The following is a 23,718-nucleotide window of genomic DNA, read 5'->3' on the forward strand; positions in this document are numbered from 1 at the left end:
TGTCTAACCTCATTTTAATCTACTTCACCTTACCCTTTAAAAACTCCCTATCAAATTTTTTTTTTTTTGTCATTAATTTACCTTACTCTACCTCTCTTTCTATCAAACCAGGCAAGTAGCGCATACAAGATCTTTTTAGCGCTACGTTCAATGAAGATATGAATCTATACTAAATTCTTAATTATCTCTTCACACACTCTGTATAAGCATCATTTCATCTAGTTCTACTCCCGTCATATTTCTACATAATAATATTTTTTAAAGTTATTTAGACTTTTGACGATGATTTTGGGTATTATTATACTCCAAAAATAAGGCCTTAATCATGTATAACATCTGCAATCGTAATTCTGCTTTCATGAGATTATCATCTCCTATTCTCTTGCTTCTAGGAGGAAGTATAATCTTTGGTTCACAACATTTGAAGTTACGTGATAATCCTAAAATACTAAAAACTTTCCCAATGTCACACGAAAATTTGCAAATTTACAATACAAAGGTAAGTTTTGCTGACATATCCCCCAATAATTTCCTTTATTTTTAGCATGAAAAGGGGCTTTTGTCTTTGTCCAATGTGCATGAACTTTCGGCAAGAATAATACGAAGACAACTGAGAACCCAAGAAAAACTCCATAAGAAACTAACAGAAGATCAAGATTCCAGAAATGCCCAACGACGACAACCAGGGGCAGTTTTGTCATAACACCACGACAAAGATTTGTTCACTACACAGATTGATACCCAATCAAAAGACAGCAAAATACCACAGTGACCAATTTATAAAAAAATTTATATTCATCCCTTCAAATATTTCTTTCATAAGAACCTTCTCTTAAATTTTAAAAATGAGTTCATGGGCCTAACGTAAATTTCCCAATAAATGGATAAAACCCATTTTTTTCACCTAATAAATCAATTAGCCGTTTCCATATTAATTGCAAAATTATTCTCCTTCTGCTGTTTTCAGACCCAAAATCTTATGAAATCAACCAGTCACCTAAAAATTAGAAAACAGTATCTCCACAAACCTACCAAATTTGTCATTACAAAATTCTAACCCATCCCATTTCTCTTTTTCCCTTAATTTTTTTTTTGTCCTTTGCTTTTCTTTCGCTATCACCTTTTTCCTCTTTTCTGCTGGCTTGGCTTTGCCTTTGCTTACCTTTTGCTTGTATAATAATACTAAATTAATTATATAGAGTCGACCAAAAAGGAGTTTTTGCATTTGGGGAGAGATCGAGAGGGCCTATTCGATGATCAAGAGATGGGTTGAGATCGGATGCTGAAAGCAGCTGGCGATCTTCACTGCAGCTGCTTCGCACAATTTTCTGCAAATTTTTTCGTGGTATGGACTACAAGATCCTTTTTTGATCAGAGCCCGGGGTTGTTTTTATTGATTTTGGGGTTCTGGGTTTGTTGCTGTTTATGCGATTTAGCAATTTTGGCTTTTTGTTGTTTGTTTTGGTCCATCTTTTACATATTGGTTAGGTATAGTTTTAGTTTTTGGATCTCGTTGATTCCTTTTAAGTTTTAGTTTTTGGATCTCTTTGATTCTTTAAGTTTCTTCTTATCGTCAAACTCTGCTGTTTCTAATATCGTATTTATGAAGCATTAATCCTTTCCTAACAGATTTTTTGTTTTATTTTTTGCGTGGGATGTCAGAAAAATTTGCTCTTTTCCCAAAATTTCAGATATTCGTTGGACTTGTGAATGATATCCCTTTAAAAAAAAAATTCTATATGGGTTTTTGATCAGGCGCTTCTTCTGCTGAAAGTTTGGATCCTAGCTGTTTTCTAATAAGGAGCCTACAATTAGCAAAACCTTTTCCTGCCTCTTGGCGCCAAGATGAGGAATCAGCATCCTTTTTAATCCCTCTAATCTCTTTCGTGTAGAGTAGATTGCTTTTATTAGGTCATTTTACTAGTATAAAGCACATTATTTAGTTGCCGATGTCCATTTTCTCCTGTTGATTTGTGCAGGTAGTTAGAATTCATCAACTGGTGAAATACAGGAGGAGAAATTCATCCTATTTAGCTGTCATTTGGATTGTTAGTGACCCTATTGGGCCATTACCTGGCTTGGATCTATTACCTAGTTTTTTAATATTGGTATAAGGATCAAGTGTTTTCAAAGGTTAAACAAAGAGATTCTTCGTCTTGCTTGCTCAGAATCATGGCAACACTATCACATGCTGAGTCTAGACGTTTGTATTCATGGTGGTGGGACAGTCATATAAGCCCGAAGAATTCTAAATGGCTTCAGGAGAATTTGTCAGGTTTGTGTTCTTTCAATATTGTGATTAATGAAGCATTTTAGCTCTTCATTTAGATACTCTGGGAAAGTGAGGAAATATTCTTTCTCTGATTATATATCGCTGTCAATAAATGATAAATATTGAGTTTTCTGACATGATTATCTTTAAAATTTATTACTCTTTAAGGTGTGCATAAACTATTGTTCTATATGTTATTTGATTTCCTGTGGTCTTAAACTTATCAACTAGTTGTTTGATTTTTATTGCTCCAACCTAAACTTTGGACTTGTTATTGGTTGCAAAACGTAGTATAGTAAAATCAAGCTAACAATCATATCTTCGCTTTTCTTTGAACATGTGTTTTCCTGGTAATTGAACAGAATGAACCATGTTCCTGCTATATTAAGTTGTGACCCAACTTAATATTTTTATTCCTTTGGTGCATTCTTCATAATTGCAGATGTGGAGCGTGTGATTTTTTTTTCTTACCGATGTAACTGACTAGTTCTGGGAGGATAAGTCATTTATGAAATAACTTTGAAATAAGTTAAATAATATAATTGCAAAGCTTAACTACTAACTTAGGAGACATTTAAAAATAACTCGAAAAATGGATGTTTACAGTAAAATGATGATATGAGCCATGAGGACTGGATTGCCAAATTCTGGGGGAAAAGGCTGCTCTTGGTTCACCAGGCCACGTCTTCTTGTATCTCCATCACCTTGTTAAATGTTCATATGAAGTGGATCGTGGAACCACCCAGTAAAAGGCAGATGCTCCAATTATATGAAGCTGAATTTTTGTTATGTAGTTTGATTATCAGCATAATACATCTAAATCAATGTGGGCATTTCAAATAGAAAGGGTACATGGTAGGTGTTGGAATGAGGGAATCACCTATTGTGATTCAATTTTTGATCTATCTATCTTCGTTTTCATTGCCCAAATAAGTAGTTTGAAAGAGATTTAGTATTACGATATATCTTCAGTAATCTGATCTTTTGGCCTCAATGATTTATGCTTTTCCTCTTGAGTTCTGAGCAATTACAATAACTTGACACTAATTTCATTTCTGAAGTCGCAATACTTGATCATCATTTAATACTGTCTTCCTATCTCTGAAATCTCTTGAGATTGAAGTTCTTTTTACCCTTTACCTGTCTTTCGCTGAAATCATGTGGCATAATGTGTTTCGAGATATTCTTTAGGAATGTAACTCCATTTGGTTCATTCACCTATTTTTGGCTCAAAGATGAACCTGGCTCTTTGCTTGATTCACTCCCTTTCTGACTGAGGGTGGCTTGCAACATTGTTGCATGAGCTTAAACCGCATGACAAGAAAGTTGATTATGTGTCCTGTCTTTATATTTAATTTTTTGTGTTAATAATAGTCTTCTCTTGCTCATACTTGCCCTGGTTTTTTGTTTGGCACCATCTGATATAGGTCTGATGTTACATTGGTAGTTGGTCACTAAGACTTGATCTATTCTTTTGGTGAATTAAGTTATCTGGTAGACATGCTATATAACTAATTATGATTCTATTGGAAAAAGGCTTATATGGCAAAAATAATGATTACAATTTAGGAGTTTATTCACACTGTTTTTGACATAGGACACTTTGTATGACTCGCAAGCAGATTAACTATTACTGAGGAAAAAACTAAATATAGATGAGATCCTAACATAATAAATGTATTTCTCACTGGATAAGGCCTATTTTCCTAGAGTAGATATTTTTAAGCATTTGAGACTGGATGTTTCTATGCCAATTAAATTTCAAGGAAGTACTCTCACTTTTTAATTCAAGACTTCAGCATCATTTTGAGCGTGTACCTGCCAATTTGTTTTTTCTTATGTACTTCTATTTTTCCTTCTTGTGATAGTTGAAACTTTGAATTTTTCAAGGGAAATTATGGTCACACAACATTAATATGCCTTAATTCTTTCTCTACCCTTCGATGACAAACTTTCATCTATTCACTGATACGATGCATGAAATTGTGCAGATATGGACATTAAAGTGAAATCAATGATCAAGCTCATAGAAGAAGATGCTGATTCCTTCCGGAAGAGAGCAGAAATGTACTACAGAAAACGCCCCGAGCTTATGAAACTGGTAGAAGAGTTCTATAGAGCTTACCGTGCATTAGCAGAAAGATATGATCATGCAACTGGTGCACTTCGTCAAGCTCATAAAACAATGGCAGAAGCTTTTCCTGACCAAGTTCCATTAATGTTACCTGATGAAGCTCCCAATGGCTCGTCTTTCACTGATTCTGAGCTTCACACTCCTGCTCATGAATCAAGTCAGTCTATGAATGGAGAAGAGGAAACCCATGAGAAGTTCGGTAATGGATGGGCAAGGAGAGGATTGGATTTCCAAAGTGTACAAGAGAAAGATCCTGGATTATCCGAGGAGAATCAGAATCTCAAGAGCCAAATTGCACTGGAGTCTGAGCGTGCAAATAAAGCTGAAGTTGAAATTGGAAATCTCAGAGGTACCATTTCAAAACTAGAATCCGAGAAAGAAGCTGTTTATCTTCAGTACAATATTTCCCTGGAAAAGATAACTCGCCTTGAGGATGACTTCAAGAAGCTAAATGATGAGATGCTGGTAGTAACAACTAAATCAAAAAGCTTTGGTGATCGATGTCATCAGCTAGGGACAGAGAATCAGGCTTTGAAATTTGAACTGGGTATGCTTAAAGAGATGGCAAAAAAGCAACATGAGGAATTGCACATGAAGCAAGAAGATATCGAGAAACTTAACATCTCTATAACAGAAGAACGCAAAAGATCCATGGAGGCTGAAATGTCTCGCTCATCTTTGGAAAAGTTACATTCTTTGGAGATTCAGAGCTGGGTTGAAAAGTTGAGGAATGTGGAAATGAGTAAAGTTGGTATTGAAGAAGAAGTACAGCGGCTTAAAGAGGAACTGCGCATGAAGCAAGAAGATATCGAGAAACTTAACGTTTCTATAATAGAAGAACAAAAAAGATCCATGGAGGCTGAAATGGCTCGGTCATCCTTGGAAAAGTTGCATCCTTTGGAGATTCAGAGCTGGGTTGAAAAATTGAGAAATGTGGAAATGAGTAAAGTTGGTTTGGAAGAAGAAATACAGCGGCTTAAAGAGGAACTCGAGCAAAACAGATCTTCTGCTTTAAAGATCAAAAGTCTTCAAGACGAAATTAGTTTATTGGAGGAATCAAAAAGTAAGCTTGAAGATGAGTTGGGGATTCATGTTGTTGAAAAGAAATCTCTTCAACAAGAGATATTTTCGATGAAAGCAGACAAAAAGGAGTTGGAGAGGAGACACAATGAGCTAACAGAACAAATTGGTGCGGTAAATTTAAATGTGGAGACCCTTCAAGAAATTGTGAAGGAGTTACGAGATGGGAATGTCGAGTTGAAAGAGCTCTGCAAGAAGCATCATGATGAAAGAATTCTACATCTTGATAGCTTGAGATTTATGGAAAAGATAACAGAACGAAATGCTGGTTTAGAAGTTTCTTTATCAAGTGCAAATGCAGAATTGAAAGAGTTAAGGCAAAAGGTAAAGTCATTAGAAGAATCCTGTGAAAGCCTCCATAGAAAGATTTCCCTTCAAATATCAGAAAAGGCTGTTCTAGTGTCCCAGATTGAGGCTATTGCTCAGAACATGGAGAAGCTATCAGAGAAAAATACATTATTGGAGAACTCCCTTTCTGATGTGAATGCTGAACTTGAAGGCTTGAGAGGAAAATTGAATGTATTAGAAGAATCCTGCCAATCTCTCCGTGATCAAAATTCCAGTCTTCTTGCTGCAAAGAGTGCCCTTGAAACACAGGTAAAATATTTTAATGACCTTTCCCGCATCTTGGGATTTAATGCAATCGTTTTCATTTAGCATCCTCGTGTTAACTTTATTATATGTTCTTTACTTAATCTTTCGAGTATTGTCTATTGGAACTCTTTTATGACTCACAATTTTTTTCTCTCTTTTAATATTCATGTTATCTGTGTGTTTATTTGATGTCAGGTGGAAAGCATTCGTCAGAGACTGGAAAACTTGGAAATGGAACATGCAGAACTAGAAAGCAAAAACTTAAATCTGGAGAGTGAAAAAGATCAACTACTTAACCAAATCAGGGAGCTGCAAAGTTCTATGAGAATGAAGAATGAAACATATGAAGCTCTCGCTCTTTACACTCGGAGTGAACTCGATTCTTTAGAAAACAAGATTCTCATCCTCCAAGAACAAGGCCGGCTTAGAGAGGAGGAGCTTGAAGTGGAACATCAGAAGATCGTTCATGCCCAGATTGAAATTTTTATCTTGCAGAGAATTTTGCATGATATGAAAGAAAACAATATGATTCTCTCAGATAAATGTCTGGAGTACTCGGAGACATCCAGATACCAACAGGGACTTATTTCTGAGCTCAAGCAGGAAAGTTTAATACAACAGAAATGGCTAACATTGTTATCACAATATAATGAGAAGCTGATGGAGGGAATTCATCAGGTAATGAAGACACTTAGCATCAACAAAGAGTGTCGGTCTCCAGACGATCTACATTTTAAGCTAATTTTGCTTGAAATTGAAAACCTGAAGGCTTCAAATTTAGATGAACAGGATTACAATCAGCGTCTGGTTCTTGAGAAATCAGTTATACTCACTCTCCTTGAGCATTGTAAACTTGACCTGGCAGAACTGCGCGCAGAAAAGAATGGGCTTGATCTGGAGTCAAAGACGATACTTGAAGAATTATTACTCTTGCAAAGTGAAAAGCATCAATTGCTGAAGCTTAATGAACAATTGAGACAGAATCTGCAAGCATGCAACCAAAAGGAGGAAGTACTGAAGGCTGAAATAAAAATTTTGAGTAAAAAGTTATCAGATTTGCACGAGGCTCACTCCACTTTAAAAGTTGATATCACAAGGCTGATTGAAGAAAACCAGTCCTTTTCGAAGAAAATTAGTGATTTATCGGAGGGAAATGACACATTGCAAGAGCACAACAGTGTACTTGTTGAAGAGTCTATGAAACTTGAACACCTTTGCTTGGTTTTTAGCAGTTATAATGCTGAGAGAGCATTAGAGCTAAATATTCTTAGTAATAACATGGATCATCTTCGCCAAATTAGCACTGATCTTGAGGAGGAAATCAGATCACTGAATGAAAAATTGGGAGCTGCAGAGGTTGAACGTGTAAACCTGAAGGAGTCACTTGCTGTTCTGGAGGAATACAGAAGCCGGCTGGCGATTCTTGAAGGTGAAGTCAAAACATCCAGAGATACCTGCCAAGGGCTGAACCTTCTAGTTGAAACTGGCAAGAACCTCTTAGCACAAAAGGACATGGAGGTGTTGGAAGTAAATAATAAGTTCCAAGCTCTACAAGGAGAAAACTCCGAACTAAGTGGAAAGATTGAGAGGCTTATGATAGATGTTGATGAGGCAAAAGTGGCACGAGAAGAGGTAGAGAAGAAAAATCTCAGCTTACTGGAACATAATTCTCAGAGGGGTAGTGAGATTGCTGATCTCCATCAAGCTAATGACAAATTGAATCAGCAACTTGTGAAATTATTTGAAGAAGCAGAAAAACTTAAAAGGAGGGAAATTTGTTTTTCTTCTGAGTTGGAGGATGCTATTCAAGAAATTGAAACTCTAGTGAAGGATGCTCACATCACTAAAGTCCATGAAGCAATCTTTGAAGAAAAGATGCTTGAGCTGCTAGTAAACTGTGAGAGCCTTGAGATGAGTGCCATGATGCAAAAGGAGATGTTCTACGGGGAATTCGCTAGTAGAGACGCCTATGAGGGTGAGTTGAAAGAGAAATTTGATGCATTGGATGAAGAAAATAGAGGTCTGAAAGAAGAATTGAGTGCATACTTGCCGCTTATATTATCACTGGGGAATTTCGTCACCTCTCTTGAATGGCGTATCCTTCCACTTGCAAGTCATCGTTCATCGAGAAACCAAGAAAATCTGGTGATTCTTTCTTTACTTATTTCTGTTTTTTATGTTATTCAAATTGGATCTCACTTGAAACTTTCTGAACACATTTAGAAACTTGGCAAGAAAATTAGGAACACTTGATCACGACAGATAATAAGTTCTCAGGCAGAACCTTGGTCTCATTGAATGCTTTTTTCTTCTAATGTTATAATTGAATCTCTTTATTTGATTTTATAAATTATGGAATTTCAAACTCAGACCAATCATGTTGGGTGCTTCTGAAATATGTTTAATTTCATATTTTCTAAACATATTTCGGAAACTCGATCGCGACAGATAAATTTAATAAGTCCTCAGACAGCACCTTGGTCTCATCGAATGCTTTTCTATTCCAATGTTATAATTGGATGACTTTATCGGATTTTATAAATTATAGAATTTAAACTCAGACAAATCATGTTGGGTGCTTCTGAAATATGGTTTGAAACAAATCTAATATTGGAAACAAAGGTAAATCACAAAATTTTTAAATATGTTACTCAAACCATAATCAGAAAGAAAAAAAAGTAATTTACGACTTCAGGGATGATTTGAATCTCTTGTGATATTTCAATCTACCTATATGTGCAAACACAGTGGTGAATTTTTGTTCAATCAGTTTCACATATTTCCTACCGACCTAGATTCAAAGTTTAATCTTGATAGTAACCACTGAAGTATCATTTGAATTGTGAATTTTTACACATTTCACACGTCTATACTTCAGGATGTTTCACAGCCTCTTCAACAGAAAAAGAGAAATGAAGAAGGAAACGGGAGTCATCACACCGTTTCATCATTCGGAATCATCGAACTCCAAAAGTTGAATGCTAAGGTTAATGCACTAGAAGACATGGTAATAGACATCATAAGTCATCTAGAACACGAGACAAATGTTTCTAGAACTACTCAACAAGCTGAAATAAATAAAAGTGAAGAATTCAAATCAGAAGGAACCGACATCATCTTGCATCTGAAAAAGAAAGAGGAAACTTGTAATCTCAAGAAAGCCGATGCTGAAATTTTCGAACAGGGACCCCCCGAGGAGATGAAAGATATTCAACTTGACCATGTTCTAAGCTCTTCACAATTTGAGACTGGTGCTAGTTCCAATGCACAAGGTGCAATTGATAGTGATGAAGCCAAGGATCACATGATGGAATTATGGGGAATTATAGACCGCAAAGATCAAGATCTAGATTGTCACAATATTGAAGCAGTGGAGGAGGAAAAGATTGAATTGCCTTCTTCAAGAGCAGCACCTGAGAAAGAGTTGGGTATCGTTACAGAGTCTGAATGGAATGGGAGTATCAGTGAAAGGCTTTCTTCTGATGCTCAGAGGCTCTCGGCTCTTCAAGAGAACGCCAAAGAACTAAAAAAGACCATGGAGACATCTGAACTAAGTAAAAGCCCGACAAGTTTCGAATTCAAGAAGGTTAAAGCACAGTTGAAAGAGGCTGAGGCAGCTATCTCGCAGTTAACTGATGCCAACAAGAAGTTAGCGAAGAAGACTGAGAAGCTATCATCATCTTCAAACAGTTTGCTTAGTGATCAAATTGATGATATGGGGAACATCAGTGAACGGAAAATTTCAGAACGAGCACGAAGAGGGTCAGAAAAGATCGGAAGGTTGGAGCTGGAGCTGCAGAAACTTGAGTATATCTGGTTGAAACTGAAGGAAGAGCATGATTATAGAAAAGCTAGAGCTGCAGAGAGAAGAACTAGAGTTCTTTTGAGGGATTATCTTTACGGGAGGAGAGAGAGCCCAAGGAGGAAGAAAGTTCACTGTTGTGCTTGTATGAGACCAAGAACGAAGGATGAGTGAGTGACTTGTCTACCCTACTTAGTGTGTAATAATTTCTTTAATTTTGGAGCTAAAGATTGAAGCTCTTGGTTATGTACAATGCGTAGTTAGAAAAGAGAGGAGGTAAATAGGCTTATTTATACTTAACAACTCAAATGGTGCTGAAGTTCTCCGAATAAGATGTATTAAGTCGATCAATGACGGGGCCTAATCATATCAAGCTGAGCTGCAACAGTGAGTTTCTTTCTTCTTTCTTCTTTTTTCTTTTTTTTTAACCTACTCCTTGGTTGTCGCATTCATCATGTAAATTTGCGTTTGCATGCGTTATCATCTGTCTGTTGGATACAAAATTTAGCCTTTGTACGCTAACGCCATTTTAGAACTGTTAGTTGCCAATTACATGAAACATATGTTCTGCAGTGAAAGATAAAAATAAATGACTTGTTCATTGATATTAAATTGCAGTCTGTTATTGAGTACGGGATGACGATGAACGGGGAGTAAGTTGGATCGAAGATCAGATACTGGTGAATAACATGGTGTTTGCAGCGCACCGAATTGCTAATTTTGTATAGATCATATCCGATCTCGGTCCTGACATATCTCGGTCCTGACATGCTGAAGATCCAGTTGATATGAAGCCTAGAGGCTAAATTGACATATAAGTTTTAGGACGGCGTCATCATTTGAACGGCAGAGTTTCTTCGAGATTACTGCTATCGTTGTGATTATGAGCCATTTTCTTTTTCTGCAAATTTTTGTATCAAACTAAGTTGGATGCTTGTCATACGGCAATACCAGAGTGGTTGATGGTTATCAATTGATAATTAGGAAGCCAAGGCATTGGTAATGCTCCATTTGGGTTGTTTAATTTTAGTCGATGTGGAAGGAAATGAGGTAACAATTCATAGCATGGTTTCGCATTTGAGTTCTTGGATGATAGATTATACACCTATTCACTTCTCTGTTTTCATTCTATCAGTAGGCGCTGAATGTTATTTATGTATCACGTCACATTGGAAATTCGAGATGCAGTTATTTTATGTAGTTCTATTTATAAATGCGAACAGGCCATCGTTCCTTTTATATTATTAGACTATGCGACAGAGGGACGTCTAACCTTTCCCAAAAAAGCATAACTAATCTATGGGTACAGCGGGTTCCTCGCAATCTGAGTGGAAGTTTCTTAAATTATTACTTAGTTAATGATTTATTGCTTAATTAAATTATTACACTGTTACTATAAAACATCTGTTAAGATGAGTTGGAGTGTAATCTCAAAATATGGAATATTGTAAGCGGTTAACATGCAAAAACCAAATTTAAAAAAAAAAATCCCAGAAGCATGACCCAGGAAGGTTCTACTTAATTAGACAAAAGTAGGTGCTACTTAGTTTAGCATTCAAACCCTAAAGAAAAAGTGAAATATATTTTAGTTTAGTATTAAAATTAAAACACCAAATAAAAGTAAGTTTTACGATTCAAAATTAAAGATTTATTCTTGGAAATTAAACAAAAACTTTTATGACGCCCTCTCTTCCCCAAACTCCCACTTTTTCAATCCCCGATTCAAATATTTCTTCCACATGCAAAACAAAAGAATTTATCCTTCATTTAAAAAATAATAAAGCAAAATAGAATAAAATTAAAATTAGATCCTGCAACCATCTCCACTCAAATCCTCCTAACATCTCAACTAAAATTATAACTTTTAACGATATAAAATAAAACATCGCAAACTAGAATTCCGAGTTCTCAACTATAATGGTTACTTTAACAATATAAAATAAAACATCTCAAACTACAGATTTTCTAGATCGAGAGAGCTCCTAACATCTCAACTAATTTTATAACTTCAACGCTACAAAATGAAAACCTCGCTCTCTCAGGACAGAGAGCCTTATTTAAGGTTATAGATTTTGAATACCTGCTAACAGTGGACAAAGTTATTAGGCAGCTTTTTGTGCAAGGCTCATTAGAGAAATAAAGAACATAATCACATATCAAAACCAATAACACCTATAACCTAGATAAGAGTAAAGAGTAGTCTAGAACCGGATTTGCAATTTTTAGACCTCCAGTAAGTTCCCAGTATCATGAATTTGATGCTTCATATGGAACCAGGTTAACTTGCATGTTATATAGCTCACTCTACAAACTTGACTAACTCGGCCGCCTTGAACACCAACCAATCATATGTTCTGATAGGATTAGCAAGCCTCGAATTATATTATTATGCAACCCCCAGTGAGCATGTGTGAAATGTATGGAATTTTCACTCTGCATGCCCGGTCAGATGCAGTCATCCGCCAATATTTCATCTTCAGCTGCCAGTGACAGCTAATAGAACCTCAAAGTGCACTTTATCAAGTTTCCGCTCAATACAACAATAAACATTCACCACAATATTCAGACCCCCATGCATGCATCATCTGAAAATGTTGAGTTCACCATATGCTAACTGATGATTTCTTGATGAAGCAACTTTCACTGCAAGGAAAAGTTTTATCATGCTGCATACTGAAATCATAACCAAAAGGCTAAATGGCACTTAAATACCCTATTGTTTCATCACCTTTACACTTAAATACCCTAAGTTGTAAAAAGTAGCACGAAAATACCCTAAGTTGGAAAAAAGTAGCACTTTAATACCTTAAGTTATAAAAAACTAGCACATTAGTATCTTTTGTTAGTTGCATGTGGGAATATTGCACATGACATTTTTGTAATTGTATTGACCCTATTTATTATCATATTTACTAGTACACCTATCCTCCATCTTTTTATTAAATTTCTATGGAGGGGTATTTTTGTCATAACGGGTTTTTCTGATGGCAGTTAACATATTCTAATGGTGGACAATTTAGGGTATTTATGTGACACTTTTTACAACTTGGGGTTTGTAAAGGAGGTGAAATATTAGGGTATTTAAGTGACATTAGCCTAACTAAAACTAACAAAGGAATTCAAAATAAGCCTGTACAAAAGATAAACATATAAAATAAAGGATGCAGGAATTTACCTGTTTATACGCCTCAAGTGGTCAGGAAGTTCCTCAGAATTTGAAAACTAATCAAAAACAAGGAGTTACATTCTGCTCACTGGTTTATTGTTTTATGATAAGCAACCTGCAGAAATAAACAAAGATCTCAATAATTTAAGTTTTCAAATACATTAGCTGTGACAAAAACTCAGATTTAGACTTCATGACACTTGAGTCATGATGAGGCATTGAGCATTGATACACCTGCAGTTAAAATTTCATTGAACATGCAGATGGTACCTTCCATTTCTATTAAGTATAGAAAATCATCTTCAATACAAAGGAAATCTGATTCGATCTTTTGGTGATTATTCTAGTTGGTTTACCAGCAACAGAGAAAGAAAATCATTACTGAATGTGCTACTGAGGTCTGGTTCAGTGATACAACTGGAAATTGGGTTAGCATGTACCGGATTTTCTAAGAGGAAAATGAAAACACACATTCGTTTCTTTTATAGACTCTCAAATTCTTTTTCTAGAAACTTGCAGATTCATTACAGACTGGGACGTCTTTATATAGATAGCAGAGGACCCTTCCGTAGAAATCTTGGTTTTTAAAAGTAGTAGTTGCGTGTCTTTTCTTTTAGAAAGTAAAGTTGTCGTGTCCTTTACTTTTCAAAAAACAAGGATATCGTGAACCTTTTGGGAAAATGATGACATTTACTTTTTAAGTGGCACCTTTGCCAGAATCATCTCTGGATAGTGATCGTGGCTTTTACAGTTGTATCTCCTTTTCTAGATGCACTGCATTTTGTTTCAAGAGACAAGATTAGTAAAATCCACCATACTTCTAATCTCTTCCCGGAGCAGTTTCTTGATCAAATGATCGCACAACGGAAAAACTACAACCCGTACTCATTATATTGTTCAATATATTCCTAGATTCACAAATATAGGTGTTGATTATCTTTCCAAACATGGCTAGTTCGTCATCAGGGGAAAAAAGCCTAATAAAGGAAACAGGTAAGGATGAAATATCCCCAATGCCTCAAATAGCTCATGTTATTAATAAACATCTCGATCTTCCTGATAAGAAAAGAGATATTGAGATAATAGCCCAATTCCTCACTTCCTCTAAGAAATCCTTACTAGTAGTTAAAATCAAGGTTTTAAATATCAGTTATCAAGGACTAATCGGACGGTCAAAATCCATATCAGATAGCGGATATCGGGATAATAATATTTATCAGAGTGATATTATCGGATAGTGTATACACATATTATAATATCCTAAAATACAATCTAACCATACTTAATGAAATATAAACATGTCAAAATATACATAATCATGTTTAGGATAACTAACTAATGGTAAAAACTTACTTCTTGATCGCACGATAAAACCATACGAGTGCATAGTTAGTAAAAATGGAATAACATACAAGCAAACAACAAGATAATATAAAGAATGAAGAATCATCAATATAATAATTATTGTGTAATCACGAGATTATAAATTAACTTAGATGAGATTTAATAGTTTTGAGCCATGTCAATATTCATAAACAAACATAAGCTAATCACCAATCAACCAAGTTCCAAAAGCAACAAATAGTTAATAATTCTTAAACATCCAAAGAGCAAACCCAAACCAAAATCAAAGGCTAATAATTCTGATATTTTGAGCCAAAAATTCGGCCGACAACTCACTTTATCGTCGCATTATTGCCGATAAACATCCAAAAACAATAACCTATTTAAAATTTAATTTATCATAGCGGAAGGCCCTCAAAACCGATAAATTACCGATAACATCGGTTTATCAGCCAATATTTAAAACACTGGTTATAATGAAGCAATGAGGTGACTTTTATAATATAGGCAAAACCTCACTGTAGGTTCTTAATGTATTAGCCAAATTTCATTTGAGTCCCTAATATTTGAAAGTCATCAACAAAGATCCCTAATGTTTTATCTGCCATCAAATTAGGTCCTTTTCGAGAGTTTCTGTTCTCTATTGCTGACGTGATAGGTGACTGGATTGTCTTTTCTCTCTCCTTTTTGCCACATAACCCTCTATAAGTTTTAAAATTTATAAATAACACCCTAAAAGTTTTAAAAATTTATAAATAACACCCTAAAAAGTTTAGAACATTACAAAATATCCCCCTAAAATTTTCAAAAGCTACAAGTGGTTTGCTACAACTTTTACAACCAACCCCCTAAAAGTTTTGAAAATTACAAATAGCATGCTGAAAGTTATTTATAATTTAAAAAACTTTCACAGGGCTATAAAGATTTTGAATGTCTGTTTGTAAAAATTTAGGGGCTCATTTATAGTTTTCAAACCTTTTGAGGTTGTTTGCATATTTTGTAGGAGGCTTTTTATAAAATTCTAGGGAGTTACAACCCTTGTCTAGAAAATATACAAACAGCTCCTTGTAGTTTTAAAGTATAAATGGACCGCTAAATGTTTTATTAACTAGACCCTAAATTTTTTTATAAATAGTGGTGTATTTTTCAAAAATTTTAGGGTTCGGTTGAAAAAAATTTAGTACCACTTGTAGCTTTTGAAATTTTAGGGGGGTCTATTTGTAATGTTTAAAAGTTTAAGGGTGTTATTTCTAACTTTTAAAAGTTATAGGGGGTTACACGACAAAAAGGAGAGAAAAAAGATAGTCCAGCCAACTACCACATCAGCAATAAATAATGAAAAATCTAAAAAAAACCTTAACTTGATGACGGAGAAAACGTTATGAATCTTTGTTGACTTTCAAACATTAAGAACTTAAATGAAATTTAGCTAAGACATTAGGAACCTATATTGAAGTTTTGCCACAATAAATATTGGCAATGTATTCGCCAAAAGAAAATATACTTTATCAACTAGCTGAGTACATTAAAATAATTACCCCGCCTAATAATATTTATGAATGTCCTTATTATATTAGGTGTATTAAACATGCTAGAGAACCTCACCAAAAAGGAGGTAATTAAAGGCGAGTTTGATACCGAAAGAGGTAAAACAAATGAGAAATAGAAGAAAAAACTTCTCAAAACAAGAAGCCAAATATTCCTAATCATCACATTTTATTACATTTTTAAATCATCATTATCTATTTTATTAAATATATCAACTAATAATGAGTTTTTATCTTAATTTTTAGGTAATAGAGAATTAATGAATAAGAGTCCAAAAGAATCAAATTCCTTTAATTTTCAACCTTTTATTGAAGCCTAAGATCAAACCAACCTCTTGTAATGTAAGTTTTTATTTTTCTCTTTTATTTTCTTGTTTTAGAGTTGTAAGTTTTAGGATTTTATTTTCTTATTTTTATTTCATGTTTGATAGATTAGATTTATTTCATGCTTGTAGTGTATTTTTTTCTTCATGCTTTATAGAGTAGATTTATTTTCTTACTCTGTATTGTTTTGATTTTCTATTTCTTTCTTTTATGCTTACTAGTATAAATTTTATTTTCATGTTTTTATTTTTGCAATATGAGTAACTAATTCATGTATGAAATCTAGAATTGTATGAAACTAGTTTAATTTCTTTTATGGTTTATAAATTGCTCTTTATGCTTAAAATGATTATGTTTAGGATAATTAACTAGAGAACTAATTGATAGAAATAACAACCAAGCATTTATCCTAAATGTTTGGGGTCGACTACACGAATCCTATGTTTTTATTCCATTCTGTTACGGCTCATATCCTTCGTTAAGTTAGTCCTAATCATACCATTCTTAATTACTTATAACCTAATCATTCTACGTCGTTCTCTAGATCTCCTAGCTCCATTAACTCTAATATTATCATTTTTCCTAATGAGTACACTAACGGTCTCCGCTGTACATAATCAAATCATCTTAATCTATTCTCATTTTATCCTCAATAGGCGCAACCTCTAATTTATTACGGATCCACTCATTTCTTATTCTATGTTTTAATGTATACCCATAAGACTATCACAACATTCTCATTTTTACTACACTCATTTTTTAAACATGTTTTTTAATTGCCTAACATTCTGATCCATAAAGCATAGTTGATTTTATAACCGTCCTATAGAATATTTCCTTTAGGGACTGTTTGGTTGGTTTCCTAAAAACCAAAAATAAGAAATTGGGTCATGGAAATCTTAAAAACATTAATTTCCTCCATTTCCATCCCTAAAACTCACCACAACATCCAATAAAATATTATTTTTATCTAACAACTCATCCACTTTATCCAATAAAATATTATTTTCATCCATCAACTCATCTCATATCATCTCCTAAAAAAACCAAACACAAAATTGGGTCACATCATACAACTCATCTCATCTCATCTTTAAAAATCACTCACATCATCCAACATTATGGTGACAACTCATCTCATCTCATTAACATTTTATTTCCTTTCATTTCCTCAAAAAAACCAAGGAAATTGTTTTTCTTAAGTGTGAGTCACATCATCCTATAATATAATGATAACTCATCTCATCTCATATTTTTAAAAATGAACCAAACACAATAGAAGAACCTATTATAGGAACTAAGTTTCTTATAATTCATTTTCTTATTTTTTTAACCAACTAAACAATCTCAAAACAAGTTTTCTTAAAAAATCACCCACATCCAATAATATGGTGACAACTCATCTCATCTCATCTCCTATTATATGATTTCCTTCTTTTTTTAGCTAACCAAACAACCATAAAACAATTTTTTTTAAGAAATATGTTTCCTATTCTTTGATTTCCTTCTTTTTTTAGCCAAACAAACAGGCCCTTAGTTTCATAGGTATTCTACGATCACATAAAATTCTCGAAGAACTAATTGATAGAAAACGAGTTTAATAATCTTTGGTTATCTTGAGTGATTAAATAGGTTTTGCTTATTCATTTCTAGAATTATTATCTAGTTACTTGTTTTATGAATGAGAATTTTTGCTTGGATAATAATTTGATAGGTTATATTTTCTTTAAGTGCTTTGATCATGCTTAGTAAATCTAGTAAATCTAAAGTAATAAAATGATGAAACGAGAGTAGATCATAAATCCTAATTGTAATTAACTAGTGACTTTAATTCTAGATTCCTAACTTCTCCATTTGTTTTTCCTAAATCTTTCTTGATTTGATTTTTTTCTCTTTCTTGATTTTATTTTATTGATTTATCTTTTCTTCCCACTTGCTTTTCTTTTCTTGTTTCCAATTCTTCTTATTTTCTTTTAGTCCTTGTTTTCTTTTCAGTCGTTTCGTCCTTTTCTCTTTCTCCGCCCTTGTTTTAACTTTTTATTTTTGTGACAATTCCCTCTCTAAATCTCTACACATTCTATTTTATATCTTTTTGTCCGTACTTTTTTTAGGACCAAATTTAGTATTTCCAAACACACATTCCTTGTTTTCTTTTCACTCGTTTCCTCCTTTTCTCTTTCTCCCCCCTTGTTTTAACTTTTTATTTTTGTGACAATTCCCTCTCTAAATCTCTACATATTCTATTTTATATCTTTTTGTCCATACTTTTTTTAGGACCAAATTTAGAATTTCCAAACACATATTTCTTGTGGGTCCGATATCTTAAATACTATACTTGATAGTTACAGTCTTGCAACTTCCATGTTTTATGCTAACCAATTTTCCAAGAACATTGAAAAAATATCCACTATTTAAAGTTATTGTAGCCAAAAACTGGTATAACACCAGTTTACCAAATGAAGACTACACATCTATAAATAACTTATGGAAGAAACTCCAGGAATTAAGAGTTTCCGCTTCTGACACTAATACTAATATCTGCCTTTCAGCATTAAAAATCATTAAAGAATCGAAAACTCCAAGACCTTGAAAAAAGTTACCAAAAAATACAAAGATATTGTTGAAAACCTCGTCAATCAATCATCCTTAACAATGTCAAAGGCAATGAAGACACAAAAAGAGAAAATAAAAAATTTCTTAGAATCAAACTCAAAAGGATTTATGTACAATCCTTATGGAAATTGAAATCAAGTATCTAGCAATGACTAAAATTGATGATTTTGTCGAATTAATCTACTATTTCAAGTTTGATACATCAAAGTATCAGACTCAACGGAAGTTGAAAGAAATGTTCAACAGTAATTAAAGGAACCTGATGGATGATCAGGAAATGCTCTTATTTTTTGAGAAACTTAATGATGATGGGATAATTTCATTATTTAAAATCAGCTTCTCAAATCATACTAAACTAGTATGACAGACCACGGATACTAGCATGTTTTGAGCTCATATCCGCCTAGAAGGAACATAATAAAAAATGGCTAATTCATAAGATGCATGTTGATAAAACTAGACCCGAAGAATACAAAACCCTTCGTTCCTACTATTTATAGCCAGGCACTTGAAAAAACTGAAAAGTTTCAAAGAGTATTCGAGTTCACCATATAGTCCATATGCGAAGAATGAATTTTTTTAAAATTTTATCCATCTTATCAAATCTCAATATTAGAACCCTTAACAAGAGAAGCCCTCTTCAGACATTCCTTTTAATGAAAAAAATGTGATTTTGAAGAAGAAAAAGAAATAGCGGCAATTGAATTCTTTAAAGCCTTTCATTATAACCATGGGAACATGATTATCCAAGATCATATTATCCCATGCATCCCAAAATTCACATTCAAGGAACAAGATCTGCAAGAGGAATTCAAAGAAAGTATGATTTTAGGACCAAAGCTCAAAAGGCAAAAGAACATTATGAGACAATGAGTACGGGTTGCAGTACTACCACTGTGCGACATTTGAACAAAAAACTGCTCCAGAAACAGATTAAAAGTATGGTGGGTCCTACTAATCTCAACTCTTGAAATAAAATGCTGAGCACCGAGAAAAGAAGATAAATCTATAAAAACAACGATCATTCTCCAACAAATGCTTCTGAAAAATGTGCCATGTAAAAAGTAGATGCTACCACTTATCCACTGCGATATCCTTGCTTCTGAAAAGTAAAAGACATGACACCCTTACTTTCCAAAAAGAAAAGACATGTAACTACTACTTCTAAAAGCCAAGATTCCTTCATAAGTGTCCTCTGCTATTTATATAAAGAAATCCAAGTTTGTAAAGAGTCCGCAAGTTTTTAGGAAAGGAATTTGAGTCTGTAAAAGAAAAGAATATGTGTTTTCATATTCCTCTTATAAAATATTGTTGCTTTAGAAGTGGTATCAAAGCTTCGTCTGGCCTGAAGTCTTGTATTGTAATATAATCTCTGTAAGTATTTCTAATTAATTATGGAGTAAATTTTCTTTCTTTCTCCAATCTTGGTCTACATTATGTAGTTTATTTCTTGCTATTATACTTTATATATTTGTTTGTCTATATAGACGACATCTAGTGTTCTTAAAAACAAAAAGACGAACAACCTGATAGCAGCAGCACAGCCATTACTTAATCATGGAGTCATTTTATCTCCTAAAAAGGTTATCTTAATGAAAGAAGATATCGAATTTTAAAAAAAAAGAGAATTAAATATGGTCATGTTGAATTACAAGACCATATCACTACCAAGATTAAAGAGTTCAAAGATAACTATGAAACTCTAAAAAATCTACAAAGCTTTTTATGGTTACTAAATTATGGGAGAATGTATATACCTAATCTCTCAGAAAAAAATTCTTCACATTAGAATATGCTTAGTGAAGAATAAAAGAAATACAGAGAAATAAAGGAATCATCATATAGGATACTGAGAAATAAGAATAACCCTCAATGATGAACAATTACTAGATATTGTCAACATAAAAAAAGAAATGCTTCAAATAACTCGTTTTAGTAATAAACATCTTGATCTTCATGATAAGGAAAAAGATATATTGAGATAATAGCCTAATTCCTCACTTCCCCTAAGGAAATGCTTACTAGTGGTTATAGTGAAGTAATGAGTTGGCTTACTTTTATAATATTCATGATGAATTTGCCAAAAGAAAATATACTCATCAGTTACAACTTTTGCTAAAAAATATTGTTAAGTTCTTCAAGATAAGCAGTTGTTTTAAAATAAATAACATCAAAATAGGCTAATCTGCCAGATGGTATATTTTCGTTGACCATAAGCACCAGTTTGATATTTTTTCTTACTTGGGTGACAACAAGGTATATAAAATGAGACGGTGACAATAAGACCTGTTTTTTGGCCAGAGCAAACTTTCCAATGACTAAACGTCACGTGACTCATCACATGGTGCACGTGACTCATCACATGGTGCACGTGACTCATCACATGGTGCTAATGTGGCTTCTTACGTGGCAAGTAATTGGTCTCATTCATTTGATCTAAAAAGGTTTTTTTTTCTTTCAAATTATGGCTTAAAAGGATGGGGTCAAATTGGGTATTCTTCCTCCTAGAGTTAAATTGGGTTAGGGCAATTGAAATGAGTTAAAGTCTCTACAACTTGGAAAAAAATCATTCACTTCCTCACATGAACAAAGAATAGAAGAAAGAGAGAATGGGGGAAATTTGAGGAACTTTTCCCTCCATAACGGTTAGTTAAAGATCGCTCTTAAACCTTTGCCACATAAGCCCAATTTAGTCGCGTAAAATGCACGCGACTTGTTACATGAGGTAATCTCGCCGGAAAATTACCGGTCAAAAAATAGGCCTTATTGTCATCGTGTCCCGCTCTACATATCTTGTAGTCGCCGGAGAAAGAAAATAGACCAAGTTGGTAATGAGGGTCAACAAAATATACCAATTTAATAATTTAGTCTATAAAAATGTGGAGAGCATTTTGAAAAAAAAGGACTATTATTATTAACTAAATGCAACCAAACCTTAACAACACTAGTGTGAATTTCATGGAAAAGAGTACTCCTGCTCAATACCAACAAATCACATTAGATTGCTGTATAGTTTCAATTGCATTCTGCTACTGGTAAATAGCCTTCAAGCAATATCTTGATTTGGAAACCTTAAGAGCTTAATGAATACTAGATGATGTTTTCAGACAGAACTTACTGAGATCATTATGCTTCAGAGCGAAGAGAACACTAGGACAATTGAAATTGCTTCAATCTAACCTCCTACATGCACTTCTACATTATAATTTATGCAACTTCTCGACCAAAATGCACATACCGAAGTTGAAGTTTTCAGCAACTCCCTAATGGCCATTGTGGCATAGCATGAACTTGGGAGAGTGAACCCTAACTTCAAAGCTACCTTGGGAAGGTGAGCGCCAGATTTGTCACCAGGGTCCTCACACGACAAATTCACTCCACTAGCATTTGCAGAAAGACAATCAGCAATTAAGCTCAAGCTCTCAGGTTGGCAGACTTCAACTTTGCTGTCATGATTTCCATTAGCACATCCCTGTATCTTCCCATCCTCATAAGGCTTTGATTTGGATATGACATCCATATCAGTTTCTGCCAGGGGCACATCTCCATCTGTGTAAGTTAGTAATTCCCTGTAATCAGACAAATAGATGTTTCACTAGTGACTAGCTTGCTTTGCAGGAAGTACCTTTGCAAGAATAAAAGCAGGCTGAAACACAGGATTAAATGACGTAAAATGTACATACCACACAAAGTCAATAGGACGCTGGAAAACCCTTCTATAGCTTCCAGTCATACTGGTAATTGAGAACTCCCTAAAATAGGCACAAGCATTATCATTCAGCGGAAGACAAAAAGAATAAATCAAGTAAGCAACCAAAGCTAATGGAAGAAGCAATATAGCATGTTGCCGGGAGAAGTAAGCATTGTATGAGGTTCATTACATTGATGTCATATAGGTGCAGCAACTTACTTGGCACTGTGTACACTCTCTGCCAATTTGACACCATCCTGGTTCAATAGTTGGAAACAGAAAAAAAAAATTTATGAGCTTTAACACAAAACAAAGCAAAAGAGAAAGCAATATTCAACATGTTCTGGAAACATAGTGAACCACTATTAACACGGACAATGCAGTAGAATGAGATCCTATGATGTTAAGTCGGGTTTGGACACTACTTAAGCTGTGTTAGATCTGCCTCCTCAACTATGAAAGATTTTGTTGTGTGTATTACGACGATAGGATTTCACATTTCAATTTCAAATATATCCAAGCCACTGAAGGAACAAAAATCGCCGAGATAAGACGTGGATATGTGACTGCTTAAAATGTCACAAACACCATTATTTTCTTAGACAAGGCAGCTACTAAATATATTGAAATTTTTATAAAACAATTGAATTTGATATAGTTGACAAGATAACAGCAGAAAAGGTAGCTGGGGTTTTAAGAAATATCAATTACAGATAATCAAGTATCTCCACTGAATTATGAAGGTTATAGATAGAGATAAATCCTGCAAGAATTTGTTGTAGTACCAGCATCAATAAGTTTCTGCACACTGGTGCCTAGCCTTTGACAAATAACAAATATGCAGCCAACATAGATGATATACCATTTTATATAGCACGCCTATTTCACTCTAAGCACCTCAACAATATGAAGGAAAATTTCCATGCTCATATGAAACAACTTTATTCTTAGAGACCAGAAACTAAAGATAAAAATGGATAATTCACTTTTCTGCCATATTATGGGGTAATTCAGATGAAACTACTTTGTTCTTACACGACTAGAAATATTTAATAATAATAGATAAACAAATAATAGTTCACCTTTTCTGCCATCCTATGGTATATGTCAGCAATGTCATTTTCTGGGTAGAGTATTCTTGAACTGCAAAG

General features: G+C 34.1%; 2 protein-coding genes across 3 annotated transcripts in view; one reads left to right on the top strand and one right to left on the bottom strand.

Annotated features, from left to right (window-relative positions):
* On the top strand, positions 955 to 11,011 carry LOC109832999 (protein NETWORKED 1A-like). 2 transcript variants are annotated; one of them, XM_020400523.1, is made up of 6 exons: positions 955 to 1,345; positions 1,980 to 2,275; positions 4,264 to 6,083; positions 6,276 to 8,222; positions 8,959 to 10,269; positions 10,501 to 11,011. In XM_020400523.1, exons 2-5 carry the CDS (start codon positions 2,173 to 2,175, stop codon positions 10,054 to 10,056), a joined length of 4,968 nt encoding a protein of 1,655 aa, XP_020256112.1. In that variant the 5' UTR covers positions 955 to 1,345; positions 1,980 to 2,172; the 3' UTR covers positions 10,057 to 10,269; positions 10,501 to 11,011. The 2 variants fall into 2 exon arrangements, with proteins under 2 accessions (XP_020256112.1, XP_020256111.1); XM_020400522.1 differs by having other exon boundaries at positions 957 to 1,345; positions 6,276 to 8,225.
* Positions 11,786 to 23,718, bottom strand: part of LOC109833000 (multisubstrate pseudouridine synthase 7) — a 27,151-nt gene continuing 15,218 nt past the window's right edge. Inside the window, exons 16-21 of the mRNA XM_020400524.1 lie at positions 23,650 to 23,710; positions 22,787 to 22,824; positions 22,560 to 22,628; positions 22,115 to 22,445; positions 13,058 to 13,163; positions 11,786 to 12,525 (exon numbers count right to left, since the gene is read on the bottom strand). Of these exons, the coding sequence (XP_020256113.1) occupies positions 13,134 to 13,163; positions 22,115 to 22,445; positions 22,560 to 22,628; positions 22,787 to 22,824; positions 23,650 to 23,710 (529 nt within the window). The 3' untranslated portion in view covers positions 11,786 to 12,525; positions 13,058 to 13,133. The remainder of the gene's footprint in view (positions 12,526 to 13,057; positions 13,164 to 22,114; positions 22,446 to 22,559; positions 22,629 to 22,786; positions 22,825 to 23,649; positions 23,711 to 23,718) is intronic.

The sequence above is a fragment of the Asparagus officinalis genome, chromosome 3 (assembly GCF_001876935.1).
Source record: "Asparagus officinalis chromosome 3, Aspof.V1, whole genome shotgun sequence".
NCBI classification, from domain to species: domain Eukaryota; kingdom Viridiplantae; phylum Streptophyta; class Magnoliopsida; order Asparagales; family Asparagaceae; genus Asparagus; species Asparagus officinalis.